Here is a 17,615-nt window from a genome sequence, read left to right on the forward strand (position 1 = left end):
TCTGTTAGACATGAGTTGTCTCTCTTAATATAAAAAATGTACTGCTATATGTTGTAGATTTGTGCTGTTGCAACCTTCTCCAATCAGATGTCCTTCAAATTTGCTAGACTCCAGTTTCCATCATCCTCCAACATTGAGCCAGAATCTCTGTCTCTCTCTGTGTGTGTGTGTGTGTGTGTGTGTGTGTGTGTGTGTGTGTTTGTGTATTGAGAGATTATGTGAGACTTTTGCTTATAGCCTTTATACATTCTGAAATTTTTAATAAAAAATGTACTTTTGCCCAATTTTGCAAATTAGGTAGTGAATATATAATTTATCATAGGATCTTCTGAAATATATTTTATCCAAAGATTTTTTATAGCGTTAGTCTTTTAACAAAAACTGAGAGTTGTGTCATTAAATTTCATGCATAATGGTTACTCATAGTAACAGAATGTTATTCAAAGCGTGTACTAATTTTTGAAAAATGGTTAGGGCTCAAAAGATTAAAATCTGATTAATTGTATGACTGCAGTAGTTTTTCTTCTAGTCATCACAATGAAAATACGTTGCTCACTTTCAGTACTTGCCACACTTATGAAACTGAAAATTTTAAAATTTCTGCTTCTTTGATTACATGGAAGTGCTGCGGAGATAGTTAATTCCATGAGTTACCAACATTTCAAGAACATGATATCTATTGAATGAACAAAATAATAATTGCCTCCTGTACATTTTAGATGTACCTTTTAAAATTTTTGGAAGCAAATCATCATGAACTGTATTTTTTCTTTTTCTACAGGTAGAGAGAATTGTTGATAAAAGGAAAAACAAGAAGGGGAAAACGGAATATTTAGTGCGATGGAAAGGCTACGAAAGTGAAGATGACACGTGGGAACCAGAACAACACCTTGTGAATTGTGAGGAATATATACATGAATTCAATAGGCATCACAATGAAAAGCAAAAAGAAAGCACATTAACAAGGACAAATAGGACATCTCCAAATAATGCAAGAAAACAAATTTCTAGATCTACTAATAGTTCTTTTTCAAAGACCTCAAAATCCTTAGTTATTGGAAAGGACCATGAAGCAAAAAACCAATTGTTTGCTAACCAGAAGTTTAGGAAAAACAACACTCCTCTCTCTGGTAGAAAAAATCTGGACCTTTCGAAGTCAGGTATTAAAATTCTTGTGCCCAAAAGTCCTATTAAGAGTCGGACAGCAGTGGATGGCTTTCAAAATGAAAGTCCTGATAAGCTGGACCACATAGAGCAGGATCAGGAGGATTCTGTGGCACCGGAGGTAGCAGCAGAGAAACCTGTTGGAGCTTTATTAGGACCTGGAGAAGAGCGTGCTCGAATGGGGAGCAGGCCAAGAATACATCCATTAGTGCCACAATTGCCTGTGCCAGTAACAGCTACCATTGCATCAACATTAACCTTAAATGGAAAAGGTAAGTGTATGTACATGTTTAGTAATTTGGTAAAGGACAAATTTGTTTAGCTTATTTCTTCTAGTAACATATTTGTTGTTTTGGCATATTTCTATGCTACACATAATATTTATATTTTTGATAAAGGGTGTAAAACCATTTCATTTGTCACTTTCTTTTCTGAGATGTGCAACTCCTATTTCAAAATAAAATCATATATATACCTTGAGGCACATTCACTCATTCCATTATTGCATTTTTTTACTTGTTTTCCTTACAGTTCCCGAAATTAGGACAAAATAAACTATGATTCATGGATGTTGTGATCTATTATAATTCTGTGGAAGGATTTGTTTCTATTGGCAGATCTAAGGGTGCCATCCCAGCCCCTCAAATCTTAGAACTTGCACCAGGAGGAAACATTTCAGAGCAGCTTTACTGTCAGTTCTGAGGGTTTCGGGGGGGGGGGGTTAAAATCCTGTCAAACTAATGGACACCCACTAGTGCAATGTAAATTGTAGGCCAGAATTCACTTTAAAGCCCTCTTCAGTTGTATTGGTCTTCTGTTGATATACTGAGATTATGATATCTGTATAGAAGTATTTTTTTTTTCATATAATCTGTCAGCAGTTCTTTCTACCCTCTCTCTGCTGCACTTGTTTTTTCTCATTGATCTAGGTCTGTTTGTTTTTCAGTCTCTTTGTAAAGAGTAAATATTGTGGAGTATATATTAACCAAACAGGACTGATTGTTGAGGACATAATTTACAAGAGAGATTCGCTATCTGACAGATTGTAGTCTTGCACTGCTCCTCTAAAGTTGTTACAGAGCTTGGTTCCTAATGAATGGATAAGTGAAAGCCAAACTTGCAATCCTAAATACACTTAATTGTAGTAATTCCCATTGCATACAAGGCAGTTGACAGCTGAATAAGATGCATATGACTGTTGTTGCTGTTGTTGTTGTTTTCAATAGAAAACAAAATAGAAAATAAAGCTTCCCCCTTCTTTCATGAAACATTCCATTTTTGTGATTAATATTTGGGTACCACTTTGATATTGCTTATATGCAAGAACGTTTAGATTATAGCCTTTATTTAACCAATGCAGCAACCTCATATTGAATTTAGTGCAATTCTGGGTATGCTTGCTTAGACATGAAGCCCACTGTATTCATCAGGGGTTATACTCAAGCTACCCTTTGACTTTTATTGAATAAGCCCCATTGAACAGAGGGGTCTTACTTCTCAGCCAAATGAATAGGATTGAGCTTCGCAATCTATTTGCTACTGTTGCAAAAGGCATAGTGTTAATAAAAATGTTTTGTTGCCATTACTTCACAAACGTTTTTAAGAAACAGAATTGTTTTTAGTCTTAATATGTTTAGAATGTATGTGATAGACCTAGAAAAGAGTTCAGCTGAATAAAGACATCCTGCAAGAATTTCACAATAAGTCGGGAACGACTTGTAGGCACATAGCAATAAGAATGCAGTGTGCAATGTGTTGACAGAACAGTACGTCTCTAGACATAAGACTTGATAAGAACTTAAAATTCTTTATCCTAGAAGTGATCATATTTTTTCAGATTTATAATTTAATACAAAGTTTTATTTCTGTTGAAATTGTATAAAATTGAACTATGAGATGATCAAATTCCACTTTAAAGAGAGCACAAGGTTTATGAAGCAACAATCCTAGAATCACAAAAATTCCCCAAAGATTCAAATAAATGTTTCTTCTTGGGACACCTATTTTATTCTGACAGATGAAAGGCAGCAAACTGATTAATTTTAATTAATAGTAATAAAAATATTCAAAACACTTTACATGCATTATTTAGTACTAGTCTTTACATCACTGTAGTATGCCCTTCCACATCATATCAGTCGAGGTAGTCTGCTAGATTACAACCCTAATTAATACCACCCTAGTTAGCATGTCCCATTGACTAAAATCGTTGGGTTGGTGCAATTAATATGCTGAGAGTACCAGTTAGAATCATACAGTTAGAAGAGACCTCAAGGACCATCAGGTCCAACCCTCTGCCATGCAGAAATACACAATCAAAGTATCCCTGAGAGATGGCCCTCCAGCAGCTGTTTAAATCCTCCAAAGAAGGAGACGCCAGCACATTCTGGTAGCATATTCTACTGTTGAACAGCCCTTACTGTCAGGAAGTACTTCCTAATGTTAGGTGGAATCTCTTTTCCTGTAGTTTGAATCAATTGCTGTGGATCCTATTCTTGAGAGCTGCAGAAAATAAGTTTACTCCATCTTCAGTATGATATCCTTTTAAATATTTAAACAAGGCCATCATATCACCTCTTAACCTTCTCTTCTCCAGGCTAAACATTCCCAGTTCTCTAAATCACTCCTTATAGGGCATGGTTTCCAGACCTTTTAACATTTTGGTTGCCCTCCCCTAAACACATTCCACCAGGTACACATCCTTTTCAAATTTTGATGTCCAGAACTGGAAACACTATTCCAAGTGAGGCCTGGAAAAAGTAGACTAGAGTGGCACCATTACTTCCCTCAATCTAGCAACTATATTAATGCAGCCTAGAATTGCATTGGCCTTCTTAGCAGATGCATCACACTGTTGACTCATGTTTAACTTGTGGTCTACTAGGATTCCTAGATCCCTTTCATATGTAGTCTTATTAAGACAGATGTCCCCCATCCTATATCTATGCATTTAATTTTTTCTGCCTAAATGTAGTATCTTACATTTCTCCCTACTGAAATTCATTTTGTTAGTTTGAGCCAGCTTTCTAATCTATTAAGGTCATTTTGAATTTTGATCCTGTTCTCTGGGGTCTGGGGTATTAGCTACCCTTCCTGATTGGATGTCATCTGCAGATTTGATGAGCACACCCTCTATTCCTTCATCCAAGTCATTGATAAAGATGTTGAATAGCACTGGCCCCAGGACAGAAGCCTGTGGCATCCCTCTAGTCACTTCTCTCTAGGATGAAGAAGAGCTATTGCTGAGCCCCCTTTGGGTTCAGTCAGGCAACCAAGTACAAATCCACCTAACAGTAGCATTGTCTAGGCCAAACTTTACTAGTTTTTTTGCAAGAATATTGTGAGGGACCTTGCCAAAGGCCTTACTGAAATTAAGATATGCTACATCCACAACATTCCCTTCATCTACCAAGCTGGTAATTTTATATTTTAAAAAAGGAGATCAGATCACTCTGGTATGATTTGTTTTTGAGAAACCCATGTTGACTTTTTGTGGTTATGGTATTTCTTTCTAGGTAGGAGGAGAAATGATTCGAATGGCTTTTCTAAGACTATCCACTAACCACTAAACACACCAGTTTTCAAAATAACTAACTATTGACTAATCTGGTCAACAAGGCAAATTCAGTATACTGTTCAGAAGGCCTGTCAAAATCCTTACCAAGAGAAACTGTATAGTTTCAATTCTAGTTTCACAGATGTGTTGAATCCTAATGAAACCATGCTGCTTATTTTAAGTAGGTTGTACATGAAAGCCAGCTGAACCCTGTATACACATTAGAAAGGAATTCAGATTGGCTGTAATAATTCAAAATTTGAACACTTACGACGGATGTAAAATAGTACATTTGTAGAACCCTGTCTTCCTTTAGATGCAGAAATTAATTCTTAATTGTTCTTTCTTTTCTAATTAATTAATTAATATATGCTTAATACTTTGCAGTTGGCCCTCCACGTTTGCAGCTTTGACGTCCGAGGATTTGATTATTTGCAATTTTAATTAATATGTACTCTCTAGGAATTTCTAGGCACTCTAGTGCAACTCTGCCAAAAGTTGTACTGGAGAACCTAGAAGTTCCTAGAGAAGACACTTATCTAGGCGTGTGTAGCTCCTCCAGCATGATTCTATAATCAACTTCTGGCAGATGTTGACCTGAGTTGTACTGGAGGACTTGGAAATTCCTAGAGAGGTGTTATCTCAGCTAAAAGGAGTAGTATTTTTTTTAATTTGCTGTTTTTCCACATTCACTAGGGTTTCTTAACTCCCCAACCCCAGCGAATGTGGAGGGACCACTGTACTTTCAATAGCGCTGTACAACACTCAAGTGTTTGAAACATTTCACATATATTATGCAAAATTAGGAATGTATTATTCTCAAATTACAATTTCAAGATTGAGGCTGAGAGAGATTTAGTTCAATAATAACGTCCAAATCATGGTTAAGAATTACTTATCTCCTTTAATTCTCCTGTTTTGGTGTGTTTGTTTGTTTTTTATTCTCACTTCACATTCTATGCTTTTATCAACTCTCCAAAAGGTAAAAATGAAATGAGTTATTTTATTTTGAATCCTACCTACACACACACACACACACACACACACATTTTATGGACTTGGTTTTTGAAAAATAATGCTTTTGTAATCCTTTGCAATTTCATGGAGAATAACACTGGCAAAATGCTGTGATTTCCCCAGTCTTCGGCTGCTTAAGTCTCCTGTTTCTTAAACCAGATCTTCCTCATTTAATGAAACTTCCCCTCAGCAGAATATTGAGAGAAGGGGGAAACTGGAAATGTGTAGCTTGTATTGACTCCAGACAATCTTCTGTTGGAATTTTATTTTTTATGCTCCAGGGACCACTCTTGCAGGCAAAAATAGCAAAGAGCTTTGTGCAAATGCTTCCTGACATCATAGGTCCAGTGCCCAAAGAAATGTTGCTTGAAGAACACTAGGAAGTCAACCTTTCAGAATGTTTAGCAGTTTATAGCTGCTGCTTGCAATGTCCTTGAATCCATTCATTCCGTTTTCAGTGGTTGCAATGTTTAATTCACATGGTTTTGCACTCAGTACTATTTTTCATTGTGATAAATGGAAATAAATCTGTGCAGCTGTGTTCAGCTTAGTATCTGGTATCAGCACAGGTGGCATCCTACTACTCAGCCTATGTACAGAGAGAGAGAGAGAGAGAACTGGATTCCTTACTTGCTCTCCCATCCTCTCTAACTACTGTTATCTGGTGTTTCTGGTAAGGGATTCCACTTTCTGTGATGTATTACTCTCTGATTCAGCAGTATGTCATTGTCCTCTTCTTTGGTTTCTAGTAAGTTCAGCTTTTAGTTCCCAGTCACAATTTTGAAGGACAAGCATGGTTGCAGGTAGTGTTGCTACCTGCAAATGGCTGCTCCTTAGCAGATAGTCAGTCCCATTATTAAGAGACAAATTCACAGGAAAACTATTTATAACAGCAGAATGGCTATAATGAAATAATGATGGCATTTAATTGGTGGACTAAAAATGGAAATTATGAATGGCTCTTCATTGGATGAATGTCTTTTTAAAATTCCTTAATTGTTAAACTAGCACTTGATATAAAGCCAACTCCTCTTTGACCCTGTAACTCGCTCTGTAGGTATGTTTTCTTAACACATATTTGCATATGTAACAATTTAGTATTATTGATACGATAGCACAGCCAATTTTCTTTTTGTCCTGCCACTGAGAGCCATTGTCTCTCAGGGAAGGTGGTAACACATACAGCAGAGATACCAGCTATTTAGAGGGCATAAGTGATTTAAATATTAATGTAGATGATTTATGTGCCTCTAGACCTGTTGGAATAATGGTTAGCTTCCCCTCAGTCTTGTTAATTCCTATATAATTCCATATGCTGACGCAAAAATTAGACCTAGCTTAGACATTTACTGTTTAAAGTTTCCTTACCGTTATTCTGAATTAGTCAGAAGTGGTTTTGGTTTTCAGTTGAAGACTGAAGAATACAATTTACTGTGGTCATGAGGGTATTTCAAAAAGCTTAATGTGAACATATCACAGACGTGCTTATCAGTAGAAGCTGGTAAGGGAGCTTTTTCTAAAGCACTTGTTTTCTAAAAAATATGAGGCTAATAAGGAAATGTTTAAAAGGAAACACTACAGAATTTATTCTGTTAAGATCTATCCAGGTAGATGGTTATCTTGAGACTTGTTTAGACAATGCTTTGCCCCAAATTGTATCCAGGGAGAATCTGAGACAGAGAGTGTATCTACACTGTAGAAATAATGCAGTTTGATACCACTTTAACTGACCTGGCTCCATCCTGCAGAATCCTGTGGTTTGTAGTTTTGTGAGGCACCAGCACTCTTTGGCAAAGAAGGCTAAAGATCTTGTAAAACTATAAATCCCAGGATTTCACAGAATGGTGCTGCAACATGTTAAGTGGTGTCAAGCTGCATTATTTTTACAGTGCAGATGCACCCTAGTCTCTCTTCAGCATAGGGAAAATGAATGTCTGAAACAGGGAAGTCCTGTATCTGTTGAAACTCAGATTCTCCATCATTCTGCCAGATTAAGGGTGGGTGAGTGTAATGTATTTCTTCCTGTTTGAATGAACAAAAATGGGTAAAAAGAAGACAAAGTAGTAATGTTGGTGAGAAATCATAAAATTACAAATCTTAATGAAGTATTAACCAGAATACAAGAAGTTAAAGAAAAAGTTGATTTTTTGTGTCATTCCTGAAGACAAGTAGCCTAATTGTTGTTGGTTTTTTAAAATAAGCAGTTAGACTGATAAGGAAATTAACTAAGGGAGAATGCAACAATGTGTTCAATTAAAGAACAATAATTATGTGACATCATTAAAGAAAGCTTTGCGAAAGTATTGCTTAGAAGATCTGAATCTGGAAAACATAATAGTTTGCACTGAGGGTGGGGCAAATATTCCAAAGCCCCCTTGAACATAAAGCTATCTTGAATAATCTGATTAAAAGTTAGAAATAGCATGTAGATATTAGTAACTATTTCCAGAGGCATTGCCTCTATGGGGAGACATACTTCAACAACAACACTGTCAGCTTGCAGGCCTTTTCTGTTAAATTCAGAACCCTGTACATTAGGGGAATAACTTTTATTTGATGTCTAGCAAGATGCCAGGCAGTAAGTGGCTTCTGAAGATATCTCTGTGGCTGAGATGGTAAGTGGTATCAGAATGAGGATCTAAGTAAGCTGCAGGTCAGTGGCTGTTGGATATTTGTCATTGCAAGTAAGAAATGGCAGGATGTTCACATTGGCAGATAGTCAGTAAATGGTTGCGGGATAGTCCTTTAAATAAGCCAGAAGTAAGTGAGGAAAGGGGAGAGACTGAGAAGGTGATAAATCCTAACTCCCAGGGAGCAAGAAAAGATAAAAACAAAACCATTGAAGAGAAAATGTCTGAGGCACGGAAAGATGTACCCCATCAGCCCCTTCCTATGCTTACCCTTGACATAGTAGAAGGCTTCTCTGTCCTGTCTCTCCCCACTTCGACCAGTTGGGGCTAGCAGCACTCCATACTTTCTCATTCAGTAACATAGGGGAAGTTTGTTCACTCTTCCTTTGAGCTTTCTACCTCTGCTTTCTGGCTCCTCTCCTTTAAATCAGGCTTTGTTTTTTATTGGCTTCCTAGCTCCTCCTTCCTGCAGAGATAAGTAGCTGGTCATCATTCACAACTAAGACCAGGAATCTGAGCAGGCAGGGTGGTGGTTCTTACTTATTTATTTATTTGTTTGCTGCCTTTCTCCTAAATTGAACCCAAAGCAGCTCACAAAAGATGCTGGCGACTTCTATTCTTCCACATATTGTGAGGAAAAACAAAGCAAAAGGTATAGGTGGGTTGATGGAGAGAAGTTGTAAAGGTTTTAGAGTTTTGAACATTTGTTAAGAGTGCAGACTTGCAGCATGCAGATTCCCTCAAAATTGTTAAAACCTGAGGAAGGGAAAGACCCATCGTGTACTTCTGCAACATTTGAATGTTTATTACAAAATTCTGGCATTAGTTTTGCCTTCCAGATGAATGGCTTCTTTTCAATACATTCATCCTGATGAGACTGGATTTATTCAGGAATAGCAACTGTCAAATGTATATAGAGTTATTCATACTATAGCTGTAGATAAAGAGGCAGTCTTATATAGCTTTGGTATTTGGGGGCATAGATAAGAAATATTGATTAAATATCGTATTCATTGGCTACTTTTGAGTTTAGGGAATAATTCATTTAGCAGATGTAGGTAACTTGAGATACAGTCCGCCCTCAGTAACCATGAACTTGCCATCTACGGATTTGCATGAGGCTGCCCCGCCATTGGAGACAAAAGGATGAGTACGTGGGCTATGGGGAAGTCAACACAGGACTCCCACTGGGCTGGCAGGAGGGCAGTGGCAAGAACGAAGAGGGGGATCCCTGACCTCTGTGCTCCCCTCTGGGTGATGGTGCACCCTAGAAGCCATTTGCCTCCTCACTCTGTGGCAGCAACAATCTCCTAGGTCCCCCTCACGGCAGAGAGCTCTTCATAAAGGAAGAAGGAAGGATGGCAGCCCTGCCCACTGCCCTCACCACTGCTGCCATCTCCTTTGACAACCTCCGCCTCCTGCCAGTCTCTTCTGCGGAGACTGGCCTACTTGCTTTCCGGAAGAGAAGAAGGGGTCAGCAAGGGAGGTGGTGGTGGCAGCGAGGGCAGCAAGCAGGGCTGCCATTCTTCCTCTCTTCCCAGGAGCCCTCTGCTGGGAGGTGGACCCAGGAGGTTACTGCAACTGCTGCTGCTGCCACCAGAGAGCAAGGAGGAGTGGGCAAGTGGCTTCCAAGGCACACCGTTGTCCTGAGGGGAGCACAGAGGCTGGGGGTCCCCCTTCCCACGCATGCCACTGCCCTCCTGTCAGCCCAGTGAGAGTCCTACATTGACCTCCCCTGCACACAGCCCACTCACCCATCCATCCCTTTAGCCCCAGTAGTGGTGCAGCCTCATGCACATGTAGCCACTGGGGACAAGGGGACTTGAGCATCCTCGGATTTTGGTTTATGCAGGGTGGTCAGCAATGGTTCCCCCATGCATATGAGAGCCAACTGTACACATTGCCAGATTATTTTGTCTACTTTAGTCCTCATTTGGAACACCTTGCTACTGAAATGAGGTACTACTCAATTTGAGGAGGGTTCACTTGCTTTGGGGGGGAAAATAAGAACAGTTTTAATTATTTTTATTCATATAAGCTGTTTTTCTTTTTATATATATATTTTATTCTGGGGCTGTACAGATGGGTGGCATACATCTTTATGTATGCCCCTTTACTGGCTGGATTGGGGCTGCAGCATGTGGAGTCTCCAGAGAGTGCAAAAAGGAGCTGCAAAAAGCAGCTCCTTTTTGCGCTCTCTAAGTGGTGCCATAGCTGCGGCGGCATGGCTTTATGACGCCCCTTCGGTGCTGCATTGTGTAGATGCAGCGCCAGAGTCATATCATCATGGTGCGTGCCGTGTAGACCAGTATGTGTCAAAATGGCACCCTGGGGCAGGGCTAGGGCGTCCAGCATGTGTACGCTGTGCCCTGGCTGTATAGGCCCTAAGTCTCCAGTATTTTATGCAATAATAATCTCAATCAGTCAAACTAACAGTGTGTACTATCCTGAATTTAGCTTGGTATTGATGTTACGTTATTCTATGTATACCATTAGGCAACAAATTGCCATTATGTTCTGGAGCATCTGAAATTACCATTGTCTTCAAAGGCAGACACTTCTTAGCAAGAAGAGAGGAGCAGAGGACTGCATCGCTGAAACCAGTGAAATGCATTCCTGGCCACAGTTCCAACCTGAAAATTTTGGAGAAAGCCACACCAAGGATTATAAAGGGGAGGTAGAACTGGGTATCCTCAGCATATCAATGACCTCATCCCAGATTCCTGGGCAGCCTACCAAGATGGTTGGTTTCCAGTACCAACACTGACGAGACACTCGAGTCAACAACGGTCATATTCTCTCCGTTTTCTGGTGAAATTCTGGATGAGTGATCTGAGTAGACTCAGTCTTGAAGCCTAAATAATAATAATAATAATAATAATAATAATAATAATAATAATAATAAAAAAACTAGGCTGAACTGGAGCCAGAACCAGAGCCTCTTAACCAGCTTTGGCTTTGACAGTGAGGAGGGGAGGTTTGAAACAGCCTGATGTAAAAAATACTGTGAAGCATAAAGTACTACCCAGGATTTCATGTTAGAAGTTGAACTTTAATAAAATTGGTAAGAATGGGAATTAATATACTAAACATTGGGTGTAGTATGACCAAACTATAACAAGGCAGACATTAAAAGACCACAGCTGTATGAAATCTTGAATTAACCTGGTATCTGACTTGATTCAGCTTCGTAAAATTCAGCTTCACTCTGCCCCTTTGAGCACTGGATCGAGGCTGCGGCATCTGCACACCATGGCTCCAATCTGCCTATTTGCCAGCTCAAAAAGAGGTGGTAAAATGCCACTCTTTTTTGACCTGGCAAAAGGGTGCCCTTTCTGCCGCCGCCACCACCACAACTTTGTGGCAAGTGGCATATAAACTGTCTGGGCGGGCAGGTGGGCAGCTTAATGCTGGCTTGGGGGTGGCATCTGTGCAGGTGTCAACTAAACACCACATGCCCCACACCACCTCCAAGCTGGTGCTTACTGCCAGTCTGTTCCATCCCTAAGTTAAAGTATTGGATGAAATCAGTGAAGATCTGCTTGAGATGGTACAAGCATATTATCCCTCATCTGTTTTCTAAGTACTAGTTTCTCTTATGGTTACAAATTATTCTATTTTCTTCTTTGATAAAAGCATTGCATAAGATTAGACAGTTAATACTAACAGGATATTCAGGATTTAGTGCTACTTTATATAAAACTTACTTTGCTATAATAGGGCAGTTAGAATGATTATGAAATTTGATGATTTTAAAATTAAAAAAATAACATGGACAAATTAGCTTGTATGTTGTATGTGCACATACAACACTGGATGAATGCATTTGTCCTTTATAAAGAGTAACATCCAACTTATATAGTGCTGATGTGATAAAAGTAACATAAAAGCTTCTATATTTCAAGTAAATGGTTAGAATGGCAGCTTAGTCTTGTCAACGCTGGCTGGCAGCAGCTCTCCAGAGTTTCTCAGCCTTACTTGGAGTAGTTAGGGATTGAATCAGAGAAGTTTTTACGTGCTAAGCATGTAAATAGCATTTGAGGTGTGTGTGTGCACGTGTGCTGCTGTTTTGCAGCAGTCTTCATTTGGACAGTATTCCTAAAAATGCAGCCTTTCAGAAGACATAGCTTAGCACCATTTTGAAACAGTTGCAATTTGTATAATCAATTGCTGGGTTATTTTTAAAAGCTTATCACTCTTGTTGCATAGCATACTGGAGGATTTTTCTCACCTGAATTAAATTTCTGATCACCACTTGCAACAGATTTTATATGGGAAAAGGAAGAATATATGAGACTAACCTAAGAACTTTTCCCTCAGGTGTACCTTTTGTATTTACAGCTGCAATTCAAGGTTATGCAAAAAGGGCACTCCTGGTGACTGCTGTATTAACAGAAATCTGTTCCTGTGGGAGGGCTTCACAGAGCATGTACCAAAAGCATTTAAAGAGCTTATTAATTTTGTTGGCCAGAATTACATCTGCATTTAATTTTTTTGATACCTTCAGAGTTGATGATACTCATATTTTCAGAGCAGCAGTACCTATGGTACAGGATGTGGGTTCTGCTTAGACACAAAGCAGAGTGAGGCCACAAGCATGGATTGTTCTGTGTGGGGAGTAGGAGAGAATACAGAAGTGAGTATTGTGTATACTCTTGTACAAGTCTAGAAATCTTAGTCAAAAAATTGACCCCAAAAACTGAGGTTGACTTATCTGTGAGTTAGTGTAAGTACGCCACCTTAAGTCTTATAAAAAAAATTTTTTTTTAAAGGAAGCACCCACTTCTCTGAATCAAGTAGCAAAAGGCAAGAGCTTAGTCTGTCCCAGGAGAACCTAAAAGGATCATCAACCCCTTCTACTGTCTCCACTGTGGTGCTGCTTCTGACCTTTTTGAATGCCTGGACAGGAAAATGTCAGTGGCAGAAGCAGATCTTTGGAGCTTGTCCTCAAAGGTTTACTGAGATGACTCAGGCTTTGAAAAATTTGAATAACATATTTATGCATGTTACTCAGCTTTTGTGGATTAAAATCAGGCACAGTTATCACATTAAAGCTAAAAGTTATAATCACTGCTAACACAAATGTCATTTTCTTGCCTTAGTCTTTTCTTAGCCCCACTCGAATCTGATCGCCACCCCAACACATTGCACAGCCACTGTTTACAGTTGTTCTCTCCTCATCCATCCAGCCTTCAGAGTAGGCACAAACAGTTAAGCCTGATGAAATTTTTCCTTTGCTTCATTGTTTACATCCTTTGCCCCTAAGTTTTACCCTCAACTTATCCGTGAGTCATATCAAAATCTATCAAGTTTGGCCCCAAAATCTGTCCTCAACTTATACATGAGGTCAACTAATAGCTGAGTATATAGCTTGTATCTATTTAATATTAATGGCATCTCTTATGAGGAACCAGTCCATCTGATATCAGCAAATATGATATATTACAAAGTGTGTAAGTGTGAGGGCATGAGTCCTGATCTTACTAATTGATCCCTTCTTCTGTATAAACTGGGCACAGTGTTCCTCAAGCATTGATGTGACCCTATAGCAAAAAGAAAAAAAAAGAATCTCTTACATAGGAACAGATTCCGAGGAAGTAGTTCTGTTGAGAGTTCTCTTTCAACCAGTAGAACCAGGAGGGTATTTACTCCTTCCTGCTTGGTGCAGCCATCACTGCACCCCAAAACTTTCTCCACAAGGTTGAGAAACCTCCAGAACCAGTTTTCAAGTGGCAGGGTCAGCTGGTTGCAGAGGGTCTTGGGGAGGCTGTGTCTGTAATATTAGTGGTCCAGCCCCAAAATGATATTATTTTTAGGTCTACATTTATCCAGTATTAAAATAAAAGTAGTGTCCTCAGAATCTTCCTAAAACACAAAGTAAGGTAAACAATGGATCATAATAGGCCTGTAGATAGGATCAGTTCCTATGACTGTGTATTGTCCTTTCCCTGAACATTAATGGCAAAATGGTCCTTTGGCAAATGGCAGCCAAATTATTCATTTCTGTTCATGTTTTAGCAGGAAAATCATATATTTCCTAATTGAAAATGTTGTTTTATTTCATTGTCATTGGAATGTCAGAAGCAGTTTTCTTTTTACTAATTTTTTACTAATAGTTTTATATTGTAAGTCTTCTGTGCACATGACAAAGCTTTTTTAAAAGTAGCTAAAAGTACTAGAGATACTATGATAGAAAATATTATTCTACGGAAACCTTTCCATGATCATTGCTGATGAACATTATTTTCCTGTTCTCTGTGTGAATTAGATTATCTGACTCATTCATCACCAGGAAGGCAAGAAACCTGAAATTTTGCATACTGCTGTATATCTCTAACCCAGCTTCATGTGGAACATCTGTACTGTAAATGTAATCCAGTTTTACCTGTTTAACTGCCATGTCTTCTAATTAGACGTGGGATTGCTATTGCTTGAGTTTAAATGATCAATAATATATTATAAAAATGTGATTGTTTATGCTTTCTCAAAACCCCAGATATCTTGAGTAATGGAAGAAAACCCTGACATTTAAATTAGCTTAAAACTGCATTCCATGTATAGACCAAAAATTCACTTTAAGAAGAAGCTGACAACAACCATTCAGTTTGTTGTAGTGTAGTTCTACAGTTAAGTTACATACGGTTAAGTCTCCCTTATCCAGAATGGCAAAATCCAAAATACTTCAAAATCATCCACATGAGTGACTTAGTGCTTTCTGATATACACAAACTTTGTTTCATGCACAAAATTATTTAAAATATTATGTATAAAATTACCTTCGGGCTGTGTTTATAAGGTGTATATGAAACATAAATTAATTTCATGTTTAGACTTCAGTCGCACATCCAAGATCTCTCTTTCTTTCTCTTTCTGTATGTGAGTGTAAATATTCCAGAATCTGAAAAAATCCAAAACAGTTCAACAGTTCTGGTCTCAAGCATTCTTGATAAAGGTGACACAACCTGTATAAGCTTAACTAGGAAACTGGCCATATTACAAATTTACTATTCCCTATTTCTATATAGTTCTGTTTTGGGATTTTGTTTGGTTTTTTAAAAACTTTCTAACATAGCTGCAGTAGCCATTTGTTTCTCTTGATATGGCACAGGTCAGTAGACAGCCCAGAGCACTAGCAAGATCAGTAGGAGGCATATATTTAAGGAATAGGAGTTGAAGTGGAATTCATCAGACAGCCAGGGTAACCACTGATCAGATTATTGGGTAAGTTGCTGCTGCCTGTGGCTCTACTCGGTAGAGCCACCACTATAAAGGAATATGCTTTGATGGCCTGTCTATTAGGACTGCAACATGTGAATCAGCCATATGACAATTCACTTGAAATGGCTGCTTGCAAACTTGTGTCACAACCAGCCCTCTGTATTTCAGCTGGCAACGCTGCATAGCTTTTCCTCATGGTCTTCTGTTGTATTTCCATTTTTTCATCCATGTGAATATTCCCACAAATATTGCTAACTCCAGATATTCAGCAGTTTAATAATTGGATTTTAAAATACACTTATTTTAAGTTTTGTCTTAAGGTCACAGTGATCCTTGTGAATAAATTGTTAGGCTCTTTCACACGCTTCATATGACCAAGTTACTTTTAAATTAGTTACTGTTAGCTTTATGAGTTCAGACCCAGAGCTTAAGGGAATTCTTAACTTGCTTTTTCAATAAAACATGAGAGATTTGTATGCTGTGTACTTGTATACACTACATGACTTTCAGCATTAAAAGCACATATTTAGCAGAGTCACCTAATATATGCATTGATAGCCTGGAAAGAGAAGTGAATAGGGACACAGAAGAATCTGCAGATGAAACAAAATTATTTATGATAGTTAAATCTTCAGTAGGCTATGGGAAGGAACCCCAGAAGGATATTTTAATACTGAGAAAATAGGCAATGGGAGTGTCAAATAAGACTTAATTCTAAGTGCAAACTGATGCTTATGGTGACTATATTTCAAATATTTGCTTTTATTTAGGATCCATGTTCACTATTTTCATATTTACTCATGCAGACAGTTTTTATACACACTCCCTTGAAACATTAGTGAGGGATACTGTATGGATTTTTTTTGGCAGAGAGAGAGATAATAATGTTCTGGATCCAAGCAAGCATGCAAATAACTGTATTTGCCCAGTGGCAGTTCCTTCATGCTACATGACAAAGCACTTCTGAAGTTTAAGAGACTGTATTGTTCCTTTTCACCAGTTAAGAAAGGCTAAAGTTTAGCTTTGAAGTGCCACTGAAACACTTATTTTTGCCATTGCCTCCTGTCTGGAATTTAACCTGGGATCTCCTGCCTAAATAAATAAATAAATGCAAAAAATCCACCCATTTCAAAAATAATAATAATAACCTGAGATTACAATAGGAAAGAATAAAAGGAAAATCAAATTGAACCTTGTAGATGACCTGTTTTTCCTTAAAGCATTTTTGGAAAATTTTGATAAGATTTGAACTTGTGATGAATGCAGTGTAATTCATTTGGTGACATGATAAATCTCTCTCAATGAATGAAATTAGCGCACACTGTAGTCTTAATTTTTTTTTAAAATACGTATAATTTGCTTTCCCTATCCAAAGATCGCTATTCTTGGGGGCCTCCAAGAGGAATCATTTTATGATTAAAAACTTATGATGCCCCAGGGGAGGCCCTGTAAAGGCTGGTGGACAGAAAAAAATGGCGTGCTAAAAGCGTTTGCCCAACTTGTCGTATCTAATCTTATCTGAAATAGTTTCTTTCCAACTTATTTTAACAAATTTGAGATATTCAGTTCTCACGCAGAGAGCGAAGTTATAGCCCAGCTGAAATTTTAATTAAACTGGCTCAGGCTAACTTTGTTCTTGCAGGCAAGATGACTAAATAAATTAATAAATTCTTTAGTAAATCCATAGAGGTTGTTCAGAGTATAGCACTGAAAAATGTATTCTGAAAAGTATTCTGCTATACTTTTGTTTCTGAGCCACAGAACACTTGAATGTGCAGACCAGAGAAAAATTGTAGGGTTCAGTGAATCTTCTATAATTATAAAATGTCTGAGACTTAAATTACTGACATTTTAGCATAGCTGAGATCACATTTCTAGGTATTAGAACTGGTAAACAAAACTTTAGATAATAGATGATCTGGTTTGATCTCAGATAAATCAAGGCACCCTATGTATACTTCTTCTTCGTGGTCTCTGCGAATCATACAAATGGGTTGTACTGCGCCTGCGCAGTGCCTTCGGAAACTTCT

At 38.2% G+C, this 17,615-nt stretch overlaps 1 protein-coding gene across 1 annotated transcript in view; it reads left to right on the top strand.

Moving 5' to 3' along the window:
* Positions 1-17,615, top strand: part of CDYL (chromodomain Y like) — a 157,349-nt gene that overhangs the window by 65,839 nt on the left and 73,895 nt on the right. The window contains exon 2 of the mRNA XM_089516676.1: positions 782-1,436. Within this exon, the coding sequence (XP_089372802.1) occupies positions 782-1,436 (655 nt within the window). The remainder of the gene's footprint in view (positions 1-781; positions 1,437-17,615) is intronic.

Source organism: Sceloporus occidentalis, unplaced genomic scaffold (assembly GCF_023333645.1).
Source record: "Sceloporus occidentalis isolate IW3139 unplaced genomic scaffold, rSceOcc1.0.p SCAF_3, whole genome shotgun sequence".
NCBI classification, from domain to species: domain Eukaryota; kingdom Metazoa; phylum Chordata; class Lepidosauria; order Squamata; family Phrynosomatidae; genus Sceloporus; species Sceloporus occidentalis.